At 36.8% G+C, this 18,763-nt stretch overlaps 1 protein-coding gene across 1 annotated transcript; it reads right to left on the reverse strand.

The window, feature by feature from the left end:
* Nucleotides 1-11,778: 11,778 nt before the first annotated feature.
* On the reverse strand, nt 11,779-15,346 carry LOC136257783 (uncharacterized). The gene is made up of 3 exons (XM_066051096.1): nt 14,166-15,346; nt 14,020-14,115; nt 11,779-12,818 (listed from the first exon to the last, which is right to left on the reverse strand). Exons 1-3 carry the CDS (start codon nt 15,183-15,185, stop codon nt 11,844-11,846), a joined length of 2,091 nt encoding a protein of 696 aa, XP_065907168.1. The 5' UTR covers nt 15,186-15,346; the 3' UTR covers nt 11,779-11,843.
* Nucleotides 15,347-18,763: the final 3,417 nt, after the last annotated feature.

Consider the following 18,763-nt stretch of genomic DNA (forward strand, 5'->3'; position numbering starts at 1 on the left):
TTAATTAATTTTTAATTTTTTTAACAGACAACCTCAAGCATTTCATAATTACATTTTTATGAAGTTGTCATTACTTGCAAATTTGCAAAAAAATTTTCCACTATATGGTAACAATTGTTTACATTTCCAGTTCTCCTACCGAGTGTGGTGGCATTGGCTGGTATCTGGCTGGCATGCAGATTGAGTCATTGGGTGGATTTTTATACGGAGTTATTTGTCCTAGCTGCTTTACTTTAGGATACGGGCACTTAATCTCTCTTAGGTGCCTTAGACTAGTGGTTTCCTCCTTGTATGGATTCTGCCTTCTGCATATTTCACCCCTCCAGTGTGTGCATGCTTCACGGGTAAAATTGATAATCTGTAAACTTTATCACAGCTTGGCTTATCCTGTGTAGTTAGTGTGAAACATGATTTGTAACAAAATTAATGCTTTCACTTTCTCCTCTCATACTGTTGTACTTAGTCAACTGATCCCATTATCAGATGTTTTTTGAATTCACACCAGTGTTTGAAATTAACAGTGAGTGTACTACCAAACTGACGTCCTCCTCACTGTCATTATTCTCACTTACAGGAGTAGTAAAATCTGTGTACTTGTATTGTGTTACTTGAACTTGTTGCCACAACACTGCACAGCTTGTTTGTGATGCATTGGTTCTCTGTTGTAGCTGAACAATATTAGCTCAATAATGCTTTGTACTATATCCTCTTTCTCTGTATAATATATTTATCAAGCAGAAAATGCAAGTGCCTGCATGTTCCTAAATGGTCGTGCATGACTAATTGTCATTGTGCACAAGTAGTGGGTGCACCTAAATGATTCATTTTCCCAGTGTTGGTCTATCTGTAATTTAAGAATGATGCATGCAACATATACAGGCTAGAGAGTGGTTGAAGTCCGCTTCACTTTTAAACTTTACTTGTTCAATGTACTAAAGATAGCAATGATTTATAATCACTGATAGCCATCACTATACAAATACATACAAACCAATCTTAGAACCAATTTTCGAAAGGTTTATTTCTATTGTCACAAGATTTTGTATATGCCAAAGTTTTGGCAACAATGGACCTGATTTGGGAGTGCACATGATTGAGACACTCTAATGGAGCAGTCACCTAACTCATCTAATAGAAAATTCAGTGGAATATTGGTTCTGCTATAGAAATCCAAGTTGGTTTACAGAAAATATGAACTATACATAATGAAGTGCATGGATCTATTTCAATGGTCTTCATTACAATGCATCTACGTACTTTTACAGTATCTTCCTGATGAGTACACATGTGCTACCAAAAATTCCCTTAGATCGAATCTCAAAGTGTTCAAATTTCAGCAGTGGCATGCTGCCAGACCACTTTGCTAACTATTGTACAGTTAGTACTTATAAATACTTCCCAAATGATGGCCACCATGCATATTACGCATATTACTATGTGTAAGAGTTAATTCTTGTAAGGTCGCAAAACAACCCATGGCCAGGCAAGTCTATTTCAGTTCTACAAAACTGGCAAGTGTTGTGATAAGGTACTTTGTAGTATTTATAGATGGAAGGGTTTGTGTAGGTTCAGACTATTTAAGAGGGTGTACATGAGTATGCCTCCAGACCCCCTGACTTTATCATGCTTAGCATGCTGTGCACACACCTCCACCATGTCTACTTTTAAGGGACTATAGTGCCTTAAACTATCCCTCCCCTTTTGTATACAATCTGTTGATGTACAGTAGGAGGTGTCCATATACTGCATGTAATTTGAATATAATATGGTATAATATGTACCTATTATTATAGGAGAGAAAATTTACATTGCTCGGATTTTGGTAGTGAATGAAAACAAACATGTCAAGTTTCCACCTAAACTTATCCCGGTTTTTGTGACCAGTTCAAAGAAAGCCAGTGCTGTTTCTTGCTTCACACTGCCACAATATTCTGGTTCTTTAGAAATTAAACTTTTTTCAGAAAAGAAACATTATGAAGTTTTAACATGCAAGATCCCAGATCTTCTTTACTGGGAACCATTTGAAAATGTTTCAGTTGACTGCTTTAAATCTACATTGACTTTCTCCTATATTTTTGATAGGGAAGCTTCTCGTGCTTTGTTTTATGGACGAGCTGAGGCTCCAGAAAAACTGGGCATGAAAAAGTCTAAGTCCTACCTAGGTTCTTTTATTGGATTTGGGAAGATCACTATGGACCGTCATGCAAAGTTTGACTTTACAAGTATTGAGTGCCACTTCTATGCAATGTGTGGAAATGATATTGCTGATACATCAAAGTTTTCTGTGCTCTGCTTTCATCAGGTCCCCAAATTAAGTACTTTTTGCTTCCCAACAGTAAAGTGGGTGGATGTTTCCAATGAACAGTTTCCACCCAATGCTTTTCCCGTTGCACTTGCCACCAATGGAGATAAATTGTATGTTGTTAAAGGAGACAACAAGAGGGAAAACACAACAATTATAACACCAGTCACTTCTTCCTCAGGGAAAGTACAGTATATGACATGGCCACACTATGCTAATCATACTGAGTATAAATGTAGTATGCTAGTAGTTGATGATCCCGACACTGTGGAATGGTGTGCCTTTTTATATGAAGATAAAACAAGTCCCCCACCACCACTTGCTGTTCCAATTAACTGTAACTGGCCTCACCAAGCATCGTGCATTGGCCGGAAAGTAACAAATGATGCTTTGGGTGGTGAAAAAGGAAATTCTCTAATGAAAAATACAACAGTTGTTGGGGTAATTTATACTGATATATCAATTGCAAATATTACATGGGATATTCCTAGTGGAGACATGCCAACTTGTTTTGATGTGTTGGTAGCAAGGGCAACTCCTAAGAACTTAAAACAACTTTGTCGTAATGTGATCATACCTACCACACTGGCTATTCCTGACAGACTTGACCAGTTGTCTCTTCCCAAGTAGCTTGACAACAGAAGAAAAACTAGCTCTTCCATTTTATGAATACTAGTGTTGCTATATGCAGTAGCCTTTTGTATTTGTTCATTGCAGTGTGTAGCAAGAGTTATATTTTAAAGTAGTTTTTATTATTTGGAGGTATTGGTAAGATACGTAGTTCCAGAAATAAGTGTATTTGTAGTATAAACATATATCTAGTTGACAATCCAGTAAGGACCAGTCTAAGGTCCTATATAGCCATTTTGATGAAGAATATAGATTGGTATATCACTCTTTAGCCCAGGCCAATTGTGATTTCCTTTGCTACTTAATTATGAGCATTTCTTCACATAGTCATCTACTTGGTAGCTAATTCACTTGGGAGTTATTCTCCTTAATGGACTAAACAGATGAATGTTATACATCTTAGCTACTTGTCGGTCAGGTAATATCGTAGCTATGGTCAAAGGAAGGTGACAGCTATAATTCTTGCAAGGGTACTTAGCTTTATCTTTATTAGGACTTAAACAGATAATTATAATACATATAATAGCTAGGCACGCAGTACCGGCATGCCGGTATACAGTACCATGCAGGAGCAATTTAACATTATAAATCCCTCAGGTAAATGAGAAGAAGAGGTATTCAGAGGGAGGACTTTTATATGTACAATGAAATTGCCTTGTTTATAAATGGTATCTGCCCTACATGCAGGACTATTTCAGATTGCACACTAACTAAAATTCCTACAAAATAGCTACTAAACATTGGGATCCAAGCATTAAATGTTGTACCTCTTTTCAGGCATGTGTAATACAAGTGCATGCTTGCATGGCGATGCCACTTCTACTTTATTAAAGATATATGACAGTTTCTACTGAGGATTTATTTGCATGTACACACAATATGCATTAAAAACCAATTTAGTGTTTTAGACACACTTTGAGAACCATGGTAATTTTTATTGTAATGCCTATAGTAGTGTTGTTTTAGTTAACCAAAACTAAAACTAAAAGTGGTTTTAGTTAGGGCTTTTAGTTTTAGTTATCTGACACTAAAACTAAGACTTAAGTTTCTATTTGTCAAGACTACAACTAAAACTAAAAGGGCCTCAATTTTTACACAGAAACTTGTACTAAAACTAAATATATCATTTAATGATTACAAATAACTGAAACTAAAACTAAAAGTACTTGCCAAGTATACATGTAATTAAAACTAAGTACTTACTACCTACAATTATAAAAGTTGTTATTTTTTAAAACTAAAAGTACCTTGCTATATTGTAGTAACACATATTATAGCTAATTATTCACTATACACTTACTATCTGCCAGTGTATATAAAAGTAGCTAAAAGTGCTTTGCTATAAAGATATTTAATAATCATCACAAGGGTTTAATGCTAAAAATGTTACCCTGCGACGTTGTCAAGCAGGACGTAGCTAACTTAAACTATCACAGAATTTAATTATAAGAGCTCTTGTAAAATTAGTGAAACCATGTGCACTGTATTACACTTTTTCTTTGAAAAAAAATCATGTAGGTAAGCAGCTGCATTCATCATTGCATAAACCAAACATGGTGGGTTGCATCAAGTTATTGAAGGGTGGTATGCACTGACTGCTAAATCGGTCTTCATATTTACTACAGTTATTGTTTTGGCGCTTGCTACAGTGGATCATTTTGATTTTGGTACTTTAGTACATTCTGTTGATCTTGTGCTTACCATGTCTATCTTGGCACCTTAATTGTCACATTGTGTACGTATCTTGTATTTTAAAATATGTTTTGCCACAACAAACAATTAACTTATTATGCTTTTAAATTTGTAGGTGTGTAATTTTTATCACTCAATAGTCAATACAATAACACAAACACTGTTTGCCATGTGGCACTTGTCCACCACTGTCTAGTGATGGTGGTTGTTTTGGTACGTTGTGCAGGGTTCCATGGTTCTCCTATATTTTACGCCACATGTAGGAATTTTAAATGTCATCCTACCAATCCTAATGAAACCGTATACACTATCACACCTCAAGCTAACCTTTGAGTTGAAGACAACTCATGGAATGGGGCAAAAGTCTACCCCATGAGACTCTCATGTGGCTGCATATCCTCCCCCAGCCTGACGTGTATCTTTTATTTATTTATTAATTATTAATTTAGCTTACGATTTTTGTTTGTTTGTTTGTTTGCACTGCTTATATATTCACAATATTATACACATATTTTGAATGTAGTCTCCTAGATCTAGGGGTGGGCTTTGGGCAGGGACAAACGTTTTCCAACTTTCCATGTGACCATCTGTGCGCTCTTTTCTGATGCATGCTTTTGAGAGTTATCGTGATTATAACGTTCACTGTTTCCTGCCTACTTTGCATTGTGGAACCCATTTATCCTATTGCATCTACTTGGTCATCAACTACAAGCTGTCAGTAAGTAACATTATTGCATACCTCCCAACATTAACCTTGTTTAAACTCCATTCAAATACATCATTGCAACCAACATTTAAACTGACTTACGTATTTGCATCTAAATCCAAAAGCCATGTGGGTATATATACTTGCAGCAGTGATATTTTTGGCCAGGAAAGACCAAATGATCATATTTAGTACTATGGTATTTGTTTAAATGGTACTGTATGGATAACTGTAACTAAAACTCTTGAATCTAAGATTTAAAAGTACAACTAAAATGTATTGAAGATAGCACCTAAAACTAAAACTATAACTAAAATGTATTGAAGATGGTAACTAAAACTAAAACTTTAACTGAAACTATAAAAATCTGACATCTTAAACTAAAACTATAATTAATGATGGTAACTAAAACTAAAACTTTAACTAAAACTTTTTTCTATCTGCAGCTATAACTAAAAGTAAAAGTCAAATGCATTACTAAAACAACACTATAACCTATAGGCAAGAGTATATCATAATCTTAATATAGGCAAGTGGAAAAAATTTGAAAGTGTGAAAGAGATGCTGACAGAACACACAGTTAATGACAAATATGCATCCTGGTCATGCATGCCTGCCCAGGGGCGGATCCAGGCTTTCTAAAAGAGGGTTTCATTCTGGAATTGCAACTGCAGTCTAACCTGGTGATAGCTGTAAGTTGAAGACCAAAAAAAAGCTACGAACTTGCAACCTATAGGCAAATAGCTTTTTAATATATAAATGTATGTGTAAGTATGTGACAATATGTATACCAGTTGTATAACAACTGTAACACTAGCCAACATTATGTTGTATCAATCATTTCCAGTTGTATGTGCATGTGCATGACTGATGTACTGTAGATCTGCTGCTCCATGCTGTAGACAGAGGTGATACACACATTTATGAATGTTTTATACACACTGAATGTAAAGTCCATACATATACCACTTGCTTTAGTACTCATCTTCACCACATGCAATTATTATATTATATTGTATTATATTATATTTGATTAATGTATAACCTCTATAGGAGGAAAAATGTACATATTTTGATAAGAAAATAATATAGTCAGTTATAAAAATAACTGTTACAACTCTTTTTAAAATGTTCTAAGTTACTAGAAGTAACAACCTCCACCGGCAGACTGTTCCATAACGTGACAGTTGAAGGAAAAAAGGAATCGTGGTAAGCATTAATTCTGGTTGGCAATGTAACATGTTATATTATGAATTCACGTAAGCCTCAGTGTGCTGATTGTGAATTTAGATAGCATCATGTGAAACAATAATGCTTAATGCATGCCTTTTTCCAGAAGCAATACTATTTATAGCTCAGTTTTCTCAAAGCAAAGAATTTAAACTATTTACCTACACTCATTCTTGCAATTGTATCAGAGTGTTAAGAAAAACCGGGTATGAAAATACTTAGATCCTAAAAAGGTCCTATTGTTGGATTTGGGAAGATAGCCACTAAACATCATGCAAAATTTGTTTTATAAACAGATAATGCAGGGAGAATTTGTTTCGTCCATGATGCAACTGTGCTATTCTGGTATAATAATAATAATCTATCTATAATCTATGTAATAATCTACATCCATGGTACAATTATTGTACTGTAGAGCGGTGCATTTACTCAAAAATATTCATGGCAACCATGGCAACCCCTGTGTAATTTGCTGTATCCATTAACATATAACTGGCTGCAGCATCCTATATTAATAGGCTGTAATATGCATTATGGGTAATGTTTTTGGTGATAAAATTCCCATGACACACACAAAAAAAATTAATATTGATGAATGTATAATATATATCAATTGCACATAAATTATTACATGATTAATATACAATCTTGTTTTGATGTAGTTGTAGGAAGGGTATTTTATTGTAGGCTTGAGTCAATTATGCAAGATTAATTTTTGGTATGTATAGGCAAGAAAATCAAACATATTAAATGCTGGCAAATAAGACATGATTTCAGGCATTATAGCGGGTGCATTATTTAGTAGAACCTCCTCTACAGAGAAAGAAATTGTTACCTCCACCCAAATAAAAAAGTGCAACTGTACCAACATTATAATTCTGAAATTAATACTTTATGCATATAGATATTATATAGTCGTTATTTAGCTGTGTATGTTCCTTTGTATGCCAACTAGTGCTAACCAAAAGTGCTACTGCACACAGTCTTTAATAATGTGACAATGTGTATAACGTGCAAAGCTGCAGTACAACTGAGTTATAACAGTAGTCTTGCCAGCACAATAAGCATGCAAGATTGTATCCTATTGTCGTCATACACTGTAACATACAATATATAATTATAAAGTGTGATTAGTTATACAATGACAAAGAAGTGCATGACCACCAGCCTACCAAAATGGAAACCACCAGCCTACCAAATATATATAATTAGTCTCCTTGTGTTCTCTACTTCAGAAGGGCATGGGTGCCTTCTCCACTGTGGTGTCTGGCTTACCTCTTTGTGTTGCAAGTGCTACTCACAAAGTGATGATCTATAGTATCTTGGCTCTTTCCTGTTGCGCCTTCTACTCATTTTCCAGCTTCATGAAGTTAGCCTAGCACTAAGAGACAGGAATTCTCGAGCTCCTTTCTGCTCTTTTATTTTATACTGTAGCTCCTGTTTTATAACTCTGTAAGTATAGGCATAAGCTAAACTCTTCACTGAACATCTTAGCTTACAATAGTATTGTGGATAAGAATTCTATTTTAGAACTGTTTATTATTCTTTCAAAAAAGCTAGAGATATAGTTAAATGGTTTTCATCAAACATAATAGTTTGAACACTATAAATCTTGTGATTCTTATACAACAAACATCATCTTGAGTAGTGATTCACCATATGCAGTGGTCACTGTTTCTGGCACACAAGATCAGGGATGCAAGAATTTTGAAAAGGGTTTCCACTACAGCTAAGTGACTGTTATATATAATTAGAGTAGTTTATATTGCCTGACTGCTTTATTAGATTATCTCGATCTTATTACCAAAATCATAATTCTGAATAATACTATAAGTTTTGCTATCATGTGAGAAACTATTATTTAACTAAGACAAAAGTTTAAAATGTGTCCTGTTCCATAATAGATTTCAGATTCTGGAAACCTGAAGTTTCAAATTCTTAATGTTTCAAATAGTGTGTAAAATCCAACGGGGTTTCCTGGAAACCTCACTCAGTACACCCACTGAATGTTGAGGAATTAAATCAAATGGAGTATATGTGGTGGCTTCATTAGTAAATCTAACAAAAAGTTTTGTGAATTAGTACATTAAATGAACACTTTTTGACTGATTTTTGTCCACTCCAAAACTTTATACACTACAGCTGTATATGACCGTGCCCGCAAAAAGCAGGCGTGTGGGCATTTTGCCAACACAATGATCTCAATAAAGGTGGACTATGTACATATTAGGGTATGTATCCACAATAGGAAGATGCTTTTTTCTCACACAGACTGGATTTCAGATAAAGCACACAAGTGCTAATTTATTATTGGATTGCTTGTTGCATTTGATATAAGCGAAATCTTAATGCTTGTAAATACTCAAAAAGTAGTCAATGACCAAAAATCCCAAATGGCTACATTGATCCTATGGAATAGGAAGATGCCTTCTTTTAATGTTTCTGGTGATTTTCACACAGACCGACCATTAATATAAAACAAACAAGTGCTAATTTAATATAACTCTTCCTATTGCTTTCAATATCAGTGTATAGTTTTAACATGTGTAAATATCCAAAAAGTGGTCACATGAACAGCAATCCCATATGATTAACAGCTATATTGGATGTGCTCGTACGTTCTATAGCACTACAAGTAGGGACCCGCCGATTATGCTCATAATTTTACCTATTATGCTATGCTGCACTGCTCAAACATTTACCTATTATGCTTAAATTTATGCTCAAAACTTACCTATTATGCTCAAATTATGCCCAATTATTTACGCCTCAGTTCCCATGCACTGCTAATAATTTCCAGTTTATGGATAAATAATAAGTGGCTGAAGCACAAACCTACTGCATGGTCAAAATGCATATCACAGAAAAGATCGATATACTCTAATATAACAGTCAGTTATGTGATTATTCTATTAGAGTTACTGACTGTTCTATTAGAGTATATCGATCTTTCTGTGATAGCTATTTTTATAAGCAAGAATTCATACTGTTACAAAATATTCTACCTATTATGCTAGCATTATGCTCAATGCTTTCAGGCACCTATTATGCTTATAATTATGCCAGCATAATCGGCGGGTCCCTAACTACAAGATGTAGAAGTTTTGAAATACAATGTCTTAGATCACCCTATATAACATACAACGATTTTTAAACAGGCTGTCCAATGTAGTTATGATGAGATATTTGGTCATATGACCACTTTTTGGATGTTTACATGTGTTAAATTATGCTGATACTGAATGCTACAAACAATCCAATAATAAATTAACACTTCTTTGCTTTATCTTAAAGGTCAATTGGTGTGAAAACAACGAGGTGTGACTAGACTATATCTAGTCATACTATAATGATATGTGCTACATCAACATCACTGAGCAATGTTTAGTGTATCATGTTCTTCAATGATGATGAAATACCAAATGTTTCACTTCTACGCTTTCCAAGAACCTGTTTCCTAATCAGTATAAATGTGTGGTAGTGTCATTTGTGTATATAAACCTGTAAGTGTTATCCCACTAGGTATCATGTGAGAAGGTAAAGCCTGTTAATACAGGGAGTAAGAACTTGACATTAAAACCAGCTCTGTATGTAGACCAGACCCAGTGGTGACTTGATCCATACTTCTTGTAGAACTAGTTAAACTTCATACAGGCGCAAATGTACTGTAAAGCAATGTTAGTCTGTATAATGTGCTACTACTACTACTACACCCTTTACCCCCTACAACATGCACCTATTGATTAAGAGGGAACAGACAATAGTGAAAGCAGGCAGGAAGTGAGAGATTAGACAGCTAGCAATGGTACCTGCCCTACATACACGGTACAGGGACCACACATTAATGATAACCAATTAGCATTAGACATCAGCACCATTTATGCCTTACATAGTGATATCACTTTTAAAGTACATGAGCCTTATACCTTCCTTTAAATTATAAAAGCGAAATGATGTGAAGCATGCAGGAACTCCAGCTGATCTGCAGAAGCTAAGCTAAGACAAATGTATACCTATATGTTTACCACACAGGTGCAAATGATGTGTATATAGGCTATACTGTAACATCATTTTAATAACTAACTGACAAGACATGAATCTGTACTTACCACAGCTACCTACCTGTTACACACTAACCCCTATCATGTGCAGGACCATCTCCACATTAACTAAATTAATGTAATGAGAACTAAGCATTAAACTATAGTACTGGCACCATTCACTATAATTAGCTATGTAGCATGCATATGGATGTCACTAAAGAACCTATGAGGTCAATGAGGTGCCTTATGCCTTCTTGCAAGAGCACTGAAATGATGTAAACATACAAAACAGTAGAGCTGTGCATATAGCTAAGCTAAGATGATTACGTATACTATTATGCATACTACTACCACACAGATACCATGGTGTGTTAGTACCTGTCATGTGGGCAATATACATGTTATCAGATTCTACATGACATTTAACATGAAACAAAAAAAAAATGTGAGTTTGTAAAATTTTAATTTACTGCCACACATTATAGCTATATATATTTACACTATTTTTGTGTGCTTAACTTGAAGCTATCTATATAGCACTGTATAATGTACTACACCTTTTACCACCATATAACATGTATCTATTGTCACCACTTTCCTTAGCAAAGTAAGCTACTGTTCTGATTACCAGTACAAAGGCACTTAATTAAGAGGGAACAAACAATATTAAAAGAGATAGGTAGGAAGTGAGAGATTAAAGGTTTGGCATAAAAAGTTACACATGTAGTAAGAAAAAATATAGCATGCATAATAGAAAAAAGCTAAGGTAGTCAAAGCAAAAAAAAAAGCTGCAACAAAAAGGTTAAACTAAAAAAGCATGGATTTGATCTGGTAACCTTACAGTTTCTACCTCCATGCTTTACCAGTTGAACCGAATACCACTTGTGGTTTAGACTGCTTCTATACTTATCTGCTTGTCTATAAAGCCAAGCTTAAGTTGAATGGAATAGGTGTTTACTTGCAGTTTGCATGTGGTTTACAGAAAGAAATCAAACAAATTTTTGTCTACACCCTTCAGTAATCATGCTGTGAATGACGAATGACAGCAGTTAGAAGCTTCATTTAAAACGATGTAATTCTTAGGTGATGAGCACTTTGTTTGACACAGCAACTGCTTCAACAAATGCAGCGGTTAGCGAGATAATTGTCTGATGTCAAAGGAAGGTAGACAGAGACAGATGAATGGCTTCAGCTTATATATAGATTAAAGGTGTATGTATAATGTCACACAACTATATAGTTAGTGTATTAGTTGAGCTTGTCCCAGTTCCACTGTAGTAAGACTAGATGACTTAGCATTAGCTGCATTCCCTCCTTTAGTAATTCCTCCAATTACTATAATGGCATTTTTGTTGACTGCTGCCAAGGCTACTAGTGATCTAGCTGATGACAATGATGCAATATTCTTCCATGACTTGTTAGAGTCATCATACATCTTAATATCTGATGTTGTTGTACCACTTTGATCATATCCACCAACTACCACTGGTGGGGATGAGCTGGGGACAAGGGCTGTTTTCCAATGAGTGGCATCAGTCATTTTAACCCATTTGGTGGGCTTCCTGACCTTGTGATATATATATACAACAGGTATCTTGTAAGCACTTTTGTCATGTTTCATGTTAGCATTAGTGTAACCCACTATGAATAAATGATCATTAGTAATAATGGGTGTGCAGGAATACATTGGCACAGGAAGATTAATGGACACGTTCTGCCAATGAGAATTTTCCATCCAGTTGAGAACTTCAACATCATCTTGTGCTACTGCTGTTTTGTTAACATACTTTCCTCCCCCAGCAACAATAACATGCTCCAGGTGAGTAACCACCCCTGGTCTGTCCCTAACTGAGAGAAGGTCAGGATAGTAAGACATCCAAGTTTGACTAGTTTCATCAAATGTAGAAACTTTATTAGTTACCCTCTTGGTAGCAAACAGACCTCCACCAATAATAGCCAACTTTCTACCAATGATGTGAGGAATACCATACAAGTGACCAGAGGGAGGTAACTGAGTCCAATAGTCAAAGTCAAGATTATAGACATGTATTTGATGTTTAGCATCATCAACTGGGCTATCCCCACCAGCAACATAGATCTTCTTGCCTTGTACCGTGACATGTGCATCGTACATTGGAGCAGGAAGACTGGCAAGCTGTGTCCATTTTATGCAGTACCTGCCACTGTTAAGTGCTGGAATTAATGGAGGTGCCTCCTGAGAAGATAAGAATATTTTAGCTATATACATGTAGTTTAGCATTCATACAGTGAGGCAGTTAATGGAACAATACTATCAAACAGTATGGTTATGGAATAATATTAGTCCATCTAACATCAAATACAGCATTAAAAACAAGAAAACATTTACAGGTGGCTGAAAATAGAATTTTAAAAAATCACCGAAACTCAAATTTTCATCTACCTGCCTGCCTACCTGCCTGCCCACAGTTGCAAGGCTGGAGGCCAAACAAAGCAGCACACGGCCACCATTTTACACCATAATAACAAAGTCACTAGTGGGATATACCTTCTGGGGTCTCAAAAAGTGTGTGCCCTCTGCACCTTGTCTTTCCTTTTGTCTTCAATCAGGTTGGTTGCCTTCTTGTTGTTGCAATGAAACTATATCGAGGTGCTATTTCCCTATCAACACTTTCCTTGAGCAGCATATTTAAATACTGCAAACTTATTTAAGTGCTTACACTTGGTAGATACCTGTAACTTCATGATAGGTTCAATGCCACACCTATTAATGTAATCACGGTTGATTAACAATGATCGAGCACCGAGACCACATCTCTTAACAATCTATCATGACACATCTTATAATTATTGATTTAGCTGTATTTATAATGCTAGCACAATGAAAATGTGAAATAGTGACACCCCCTGGTATGTGAAAGGCTGACTCGAGATACTCTAATACAGCAGTCACAGTCACACATGTATAGCTGTATGCTATAACAAAAATCAAACAAACAAGTATATTAAAAATTATTTAATTTAAAAATGAAGTAGGATTCAAGCAATAAAAAGTTGTGAAACAAGAGATGAATGATGGTATTACAGTATAGTTCAGTGGTACTTTGGCATTGAACAAAATGATTGTTATAACATGCCAATGCATGGGTTTTCCCACCAAGTTATGCTGTAATACATCTCTTGTTTCACTACTTCTTATTGCTTGGATCCCTACTTCATTTAATTTTTATACTAGTTGTAAAATAGAACCACAATTTGCTGCATTCTACAACACATTAGCCTGTATGCTGCATGGTTGTTAGTAAGCAAGCTAGACCCACTTTACTAATGACAGTGTTTAAGTGTAGTATTGAATGGTTATGGGTTAACATGAGTATAAACTTTATCCTCCACACATGACATTTCCCATAGAGTATGTACTAACATTAGTGACTTACTATTTTCAATTTTGATGTCTTTGTTGTTGGTCCTCCTAAAGTTACTCTGTTAAGTTGACTGGCTACTTGTTGTGTTGGTACACTCCTTGTGGAGGACTATAGATAACACTATATGTGGTAATGATAACAAAATTGATAACACTCACCAGCTGTTGTTTCAACTGGTCATTTTCTTTCTGCATCTGATCAGTTTCACTTCTTAGCTGCTTGTTTTGTTGGTGTAGAGTGATAACATCTTGTGGGGACTCTTTAATGTAAACATCCTTGCTCACTTGGATCCTCTCACAGACAGTTGTTATGGTTGGCCTCACAGCAGGATCATCATCCAGACACTCCTCCACTAGTGATCTCAATACTTCAGCCTCTCCTCTCATTTTGTCCAGGTACTGCTGACGACGTTCAACTTCTAACAAAGCCACCTTTCTTCTGGTCTTAGGGTCAAACTGGGTTTGCTTGGATGGGGTAGGCCACTGTTGGGTAAATGTATGAAGGACTATTCCAGCAAAAGAAAAGACATCCATGGGAGTTCCATAAACAGGAGTCTCATCTAGTGATTCAGGTGGCATAAAGTCAATAGTTCCTGGAGCTTTAGTCATTGTACATGTCTTTCTACTGTGAGCCTTTATCACCTTGGCTACTCCGAGATCACTGATCTTTGCCACATGATGTGCTGTCAATAAGACATTATTGGGGGAGAGATCTCGATGGACAATGGGAGGATCATGATTGTGAAGGTAACACAGGCCAAGTGAGATGTCATGGACAATTGAAAATTTTATATGGACAGGGATCTTCTCATGTTTATCCACCAGTGAGGTCAAACTATCCACCATCATCTCCATAACCATTACTGGTAACCGCATCCTTCCCTGTACACTGCCCGCCCCCACAGAGGGATAGTAAACACCTAGGAACTGTATAACGTTTGGATGACGTAATGTACTGCATTGACGACACTCCCTCATAAACGATTCCACTGTCCGTCTCATTTCCATGTTTCCCACCTCTTCTACCAGAATGGAGTGTATCTCTTTAGCGGCACATATCGTTCCACAATATTTGACCGCGTAAACTCTCCCATAAGCCCCTCGTCCCAGTTCCTTGCGATCATCTAATTTAGTAACACCTTTCAGGACTAGACCTTGAATATCATCACCAGAAGCCATTCATAGGTGGTCAGTTTTGGTCAACGTGATTATGATCAGTCTGACTCTGTGTTCACTACGCCGGCAAGCGAATTCTCGATTCTCAGTAACCTTGATTCCTCTAATTCTCGCCAATTGCTTATTGTTTATTGTCAACACTTTACAGCGTGACCAGCACTGAAGGTCTGACAGCGCCAAGATTCTTTGTGATTCATTAAATATTCCTAGGATTCCGGCGTTTCCATGTGATTAGCTATAATGATTCCACTCGCTTAAACGGATTCCAATAATTCCTCGAGTGGTTTGTAGCTACTGAGGCTCAGTGGCGGATCCAAGGGAGGAGGGGTGGGGGGAGTACGTTCCTCTCTCCCTCCAACCCCACTTGAACTGAAAAAGATCGAGATACAGTTAGCTAGTAGTCAAATAGTCTAAAGAACAGTCACCAAATGTATTTTTAAAATATATTTATTAGCTATCATTACTGTTAGGATTGGCAATGAAAAAATCAACCTCTATAGTTTCTCCTCCAACTCTGGGTGATAAATCCTACCCAAGTCTACAGCAAAACCGTAGGGTAATATCAAGAGTTAAAAATATAGAGATTAACTCTTGGTAATATAATACGCCAACGGTGATTCCCCTTGCTTTTTCTGTAGCGTGCATTTTAATTTTCCGCGATTTTTCAGGTTTTAATAAAAATGGGTTACAGGGTAGCAGATGTTGTGTAGAGCGCTTCAGTGTTTCCATGAATGGTACATTACATGGTGGCCATTATAGCTACTATTGAAATCGGATGCGTATTCTTAGGGAAATGGATGCTGCAAGTTTCTAAATCTTGCGTTGGCACGTGAAGGTCCAAAAAGATGCCTGGGAGCTTGTAAACCAACCTTGGACTTCATTACGTGAGTTTCGGTGGGTTGATTTTGACTAGCCATTATTACGTACAGTATGTTACCATTTCGGTTTTTATCGTAATTTCGCGTAATTTTGCTCTTACTCTCGCTCTTACTGCGTTCCTAGGATTAGTACGAGGATTAGTAACAGCACCCCTAGGGTTAGAAAACGCCTTTAGGATTAGGAACAGCGCCTTTACAGGGGCGTAGGGAGGGGGTTTCCGAGGGATTCAGGAACCCCCCCCCCCCCCCCTCTAAAATTTAGACTTCTGAGTTTACAGCATGTAGGATCCGAACATACCATTTAGTGTGGCAGGATAAAATGAGTGGGTAATATAGTGTATGGCAGAGCACAACATTTGATAAAGCTTGCATTCATCTCTCAGGGAAGGATTTACAGAGGTAACAAGTTACATAAGCCCTCTTCAAAAGATCGATATATTCTAATAGAGCAGTCAGGTATATACTCTAATAGAGCAGTCACGTATACTCTAATAAAATATGTATGTGAATATCCATATCCATATGTTAAGGAATCAGTAAAGTTTATCAGACATTCTAACATTAAATGCAAAACTGCATGAGCATGACCTTATACAGTGTATAAAGATATAGAACTCCAATAATTTGTTATGCAAAATGAATCTATGCTATGCATATTTTGTAGTTGATTATAATCTGTGAATGCTATCCCACTAGGGACTTGTGAGAAGGCTAAAACCTGTGAATACAGGGAGTCATAAACATGTAACTAAAATAATGTTTTGATTGTAATTCATTCTATTTGTATCAGTGGATTCATGGTTCCTATACCAGTGAGATAACTATCACCGGCTTACAGATTACTATATGTGACTCTATGTCACTGTGAAAAAAGAGGGATATAAGATGGTATTTCCAGTGGTTTATTGAATACAAAAAAGCTTGATATAACCTGTATTATACTAAAAATCTCATGTAAGGCTTTAGTTAATGTGTTAAACATACTGAAACCATATATGTGATGGTATAGTGTGGGCATTATACTAGATATAAGCTATTTCAGGTAATGTGGTAAACAAACTGAAACCATATATGTAATAGTATAGTATGCATTATACTAAAGTATAGCATGAGTATAATACAGGGTTTATATTAAAGCTTATTTGTATTCAATAAGCCGCTGGAAATACCATCTTATATCCCACCTTTTTCACAGTGTGTGTTATGCTGTCTGTTTCCACTAGGTAGCTTTATCTAGTACTATAGCTTCATCCCAAAGGCACTTATGTGCATTATAATTAATGTACTTTTTTGCATAAAATATAGCAATTTGCTGAGTTTTGATTCAGTACAATATTGAAAGTTTCTCAGCGGCTGAGGGCTGCGCCCCAGACCCCTTCTTCTGGTAATTCTATACTGCTCTTGGAACCCCTCTTCAAAAAATCCTGGCTACGCCCCTGCTCAGGGCCGCCCAGAGAAATTAAGGGGCCCAGGGCAAAGAGTTAAAGTGGGGCCCTTGACCCAAGTTGTAAGGTGAAGACAAAAAAAAAAAAAAAAAAAGGTCACAACCTGCTGGCAATGACAATAACTACCCATCACCAACCATATCTCCTTATCTATAAACTTGCTACACTGCTCCTCTGAAGAATACTGTGACTGCTCTATTAGAGTATTTAGATCTGACTGCTCTATTAGAGTATATCGATCTTTTAAACAGGTATTCAGGGGGCCCTTTATGGCGCCTCCTGGGGCCCCTTTCAGGCTGGGGCCCGGGGCAAAATGCCCCAGTTGCCCCCCCCCCTGTGGGCGGCCCTGCCCCTGCTTTAGGATTAGGAACAGCACCCTTAGGACTAGGAACAGCGCCCTTGGGATTAGGAACAGCGCCCTTGGGATTAGGAACAGCGCCCTTAGGATTAGGAAGAGGTGCGAGTAGGATTAGGACAACGCTTTAAAACATTAGGTTAGGGTTAGAGTAGCTGGGTTAGATATTATAGTGATTTACATTTTTGACATTTAAATATGGCATAATAAGAAGAGCTGTCAGCTAGCCGTGGCACCGGTGGTACAGTGGTTAGGAACACCGCACTTCAGGCTGGAGGTCTGTGGTTCGAGTGCCCGTTATCACAGGCTTTTTTTTCGTTTTCTGCACCTTTTGGTGTCAAGTTATAGACCTTATTCACTGAATTAATTTCATAGCGCTTACAACCCGTTGCGAAGGAGCTGTCCGCCAATATTCGCCATTTGCAGTACCATAACTATGGTAACATGATAGCAACCGTTGTACTCGCCCAGTTTTAGAACTCAAAATGGCGTCCGAAAGACCATCACCATGGCAAATAGGGAGCCCTTTATGGCTTCGCGTGACATCAGAGGGCGCTTACTGTTCTAAATGAATAAGGTCCATAATGGTAACATACTGTACCCAACGGCTTTTGTTGATTTTGTATTGCAGACCCGTCAAACACCGTTTTACTGAAAATTGAAGTACAGCGAATCACCTTTTACGCAAATTTATCAAGTTTGTAGAGCACCTCACCCAATAACCCAAAAAAGCACTGGACAACATTGTAGATGTTCCTGCCCATTTTTATGAATATGAGCCAAAATCGGTCAAAACGAGGGGTAGGTAATGACCTGAAATTTCGTAGATCATCTCTGAAATTATTTCTGAAGGATGAAATATCGCCTGAAATTTATGCAATTTGAAAGATGAAATTTGACGAT

Source organism: Dysidea avara, chromosome 6, assembly GCF_963678975.1.
Source record: "Dysidea avara chromosome 6, odDysAvar1.4, whole genome shotgun sequence".
Classification (NCBI taxonomy): domain Eukaryota; kingdom Metazoa; phylum Porifera; class Demospongiae; order Dictyoceratida; family Dysideidae; genus Dysidea; species Dysidea avara.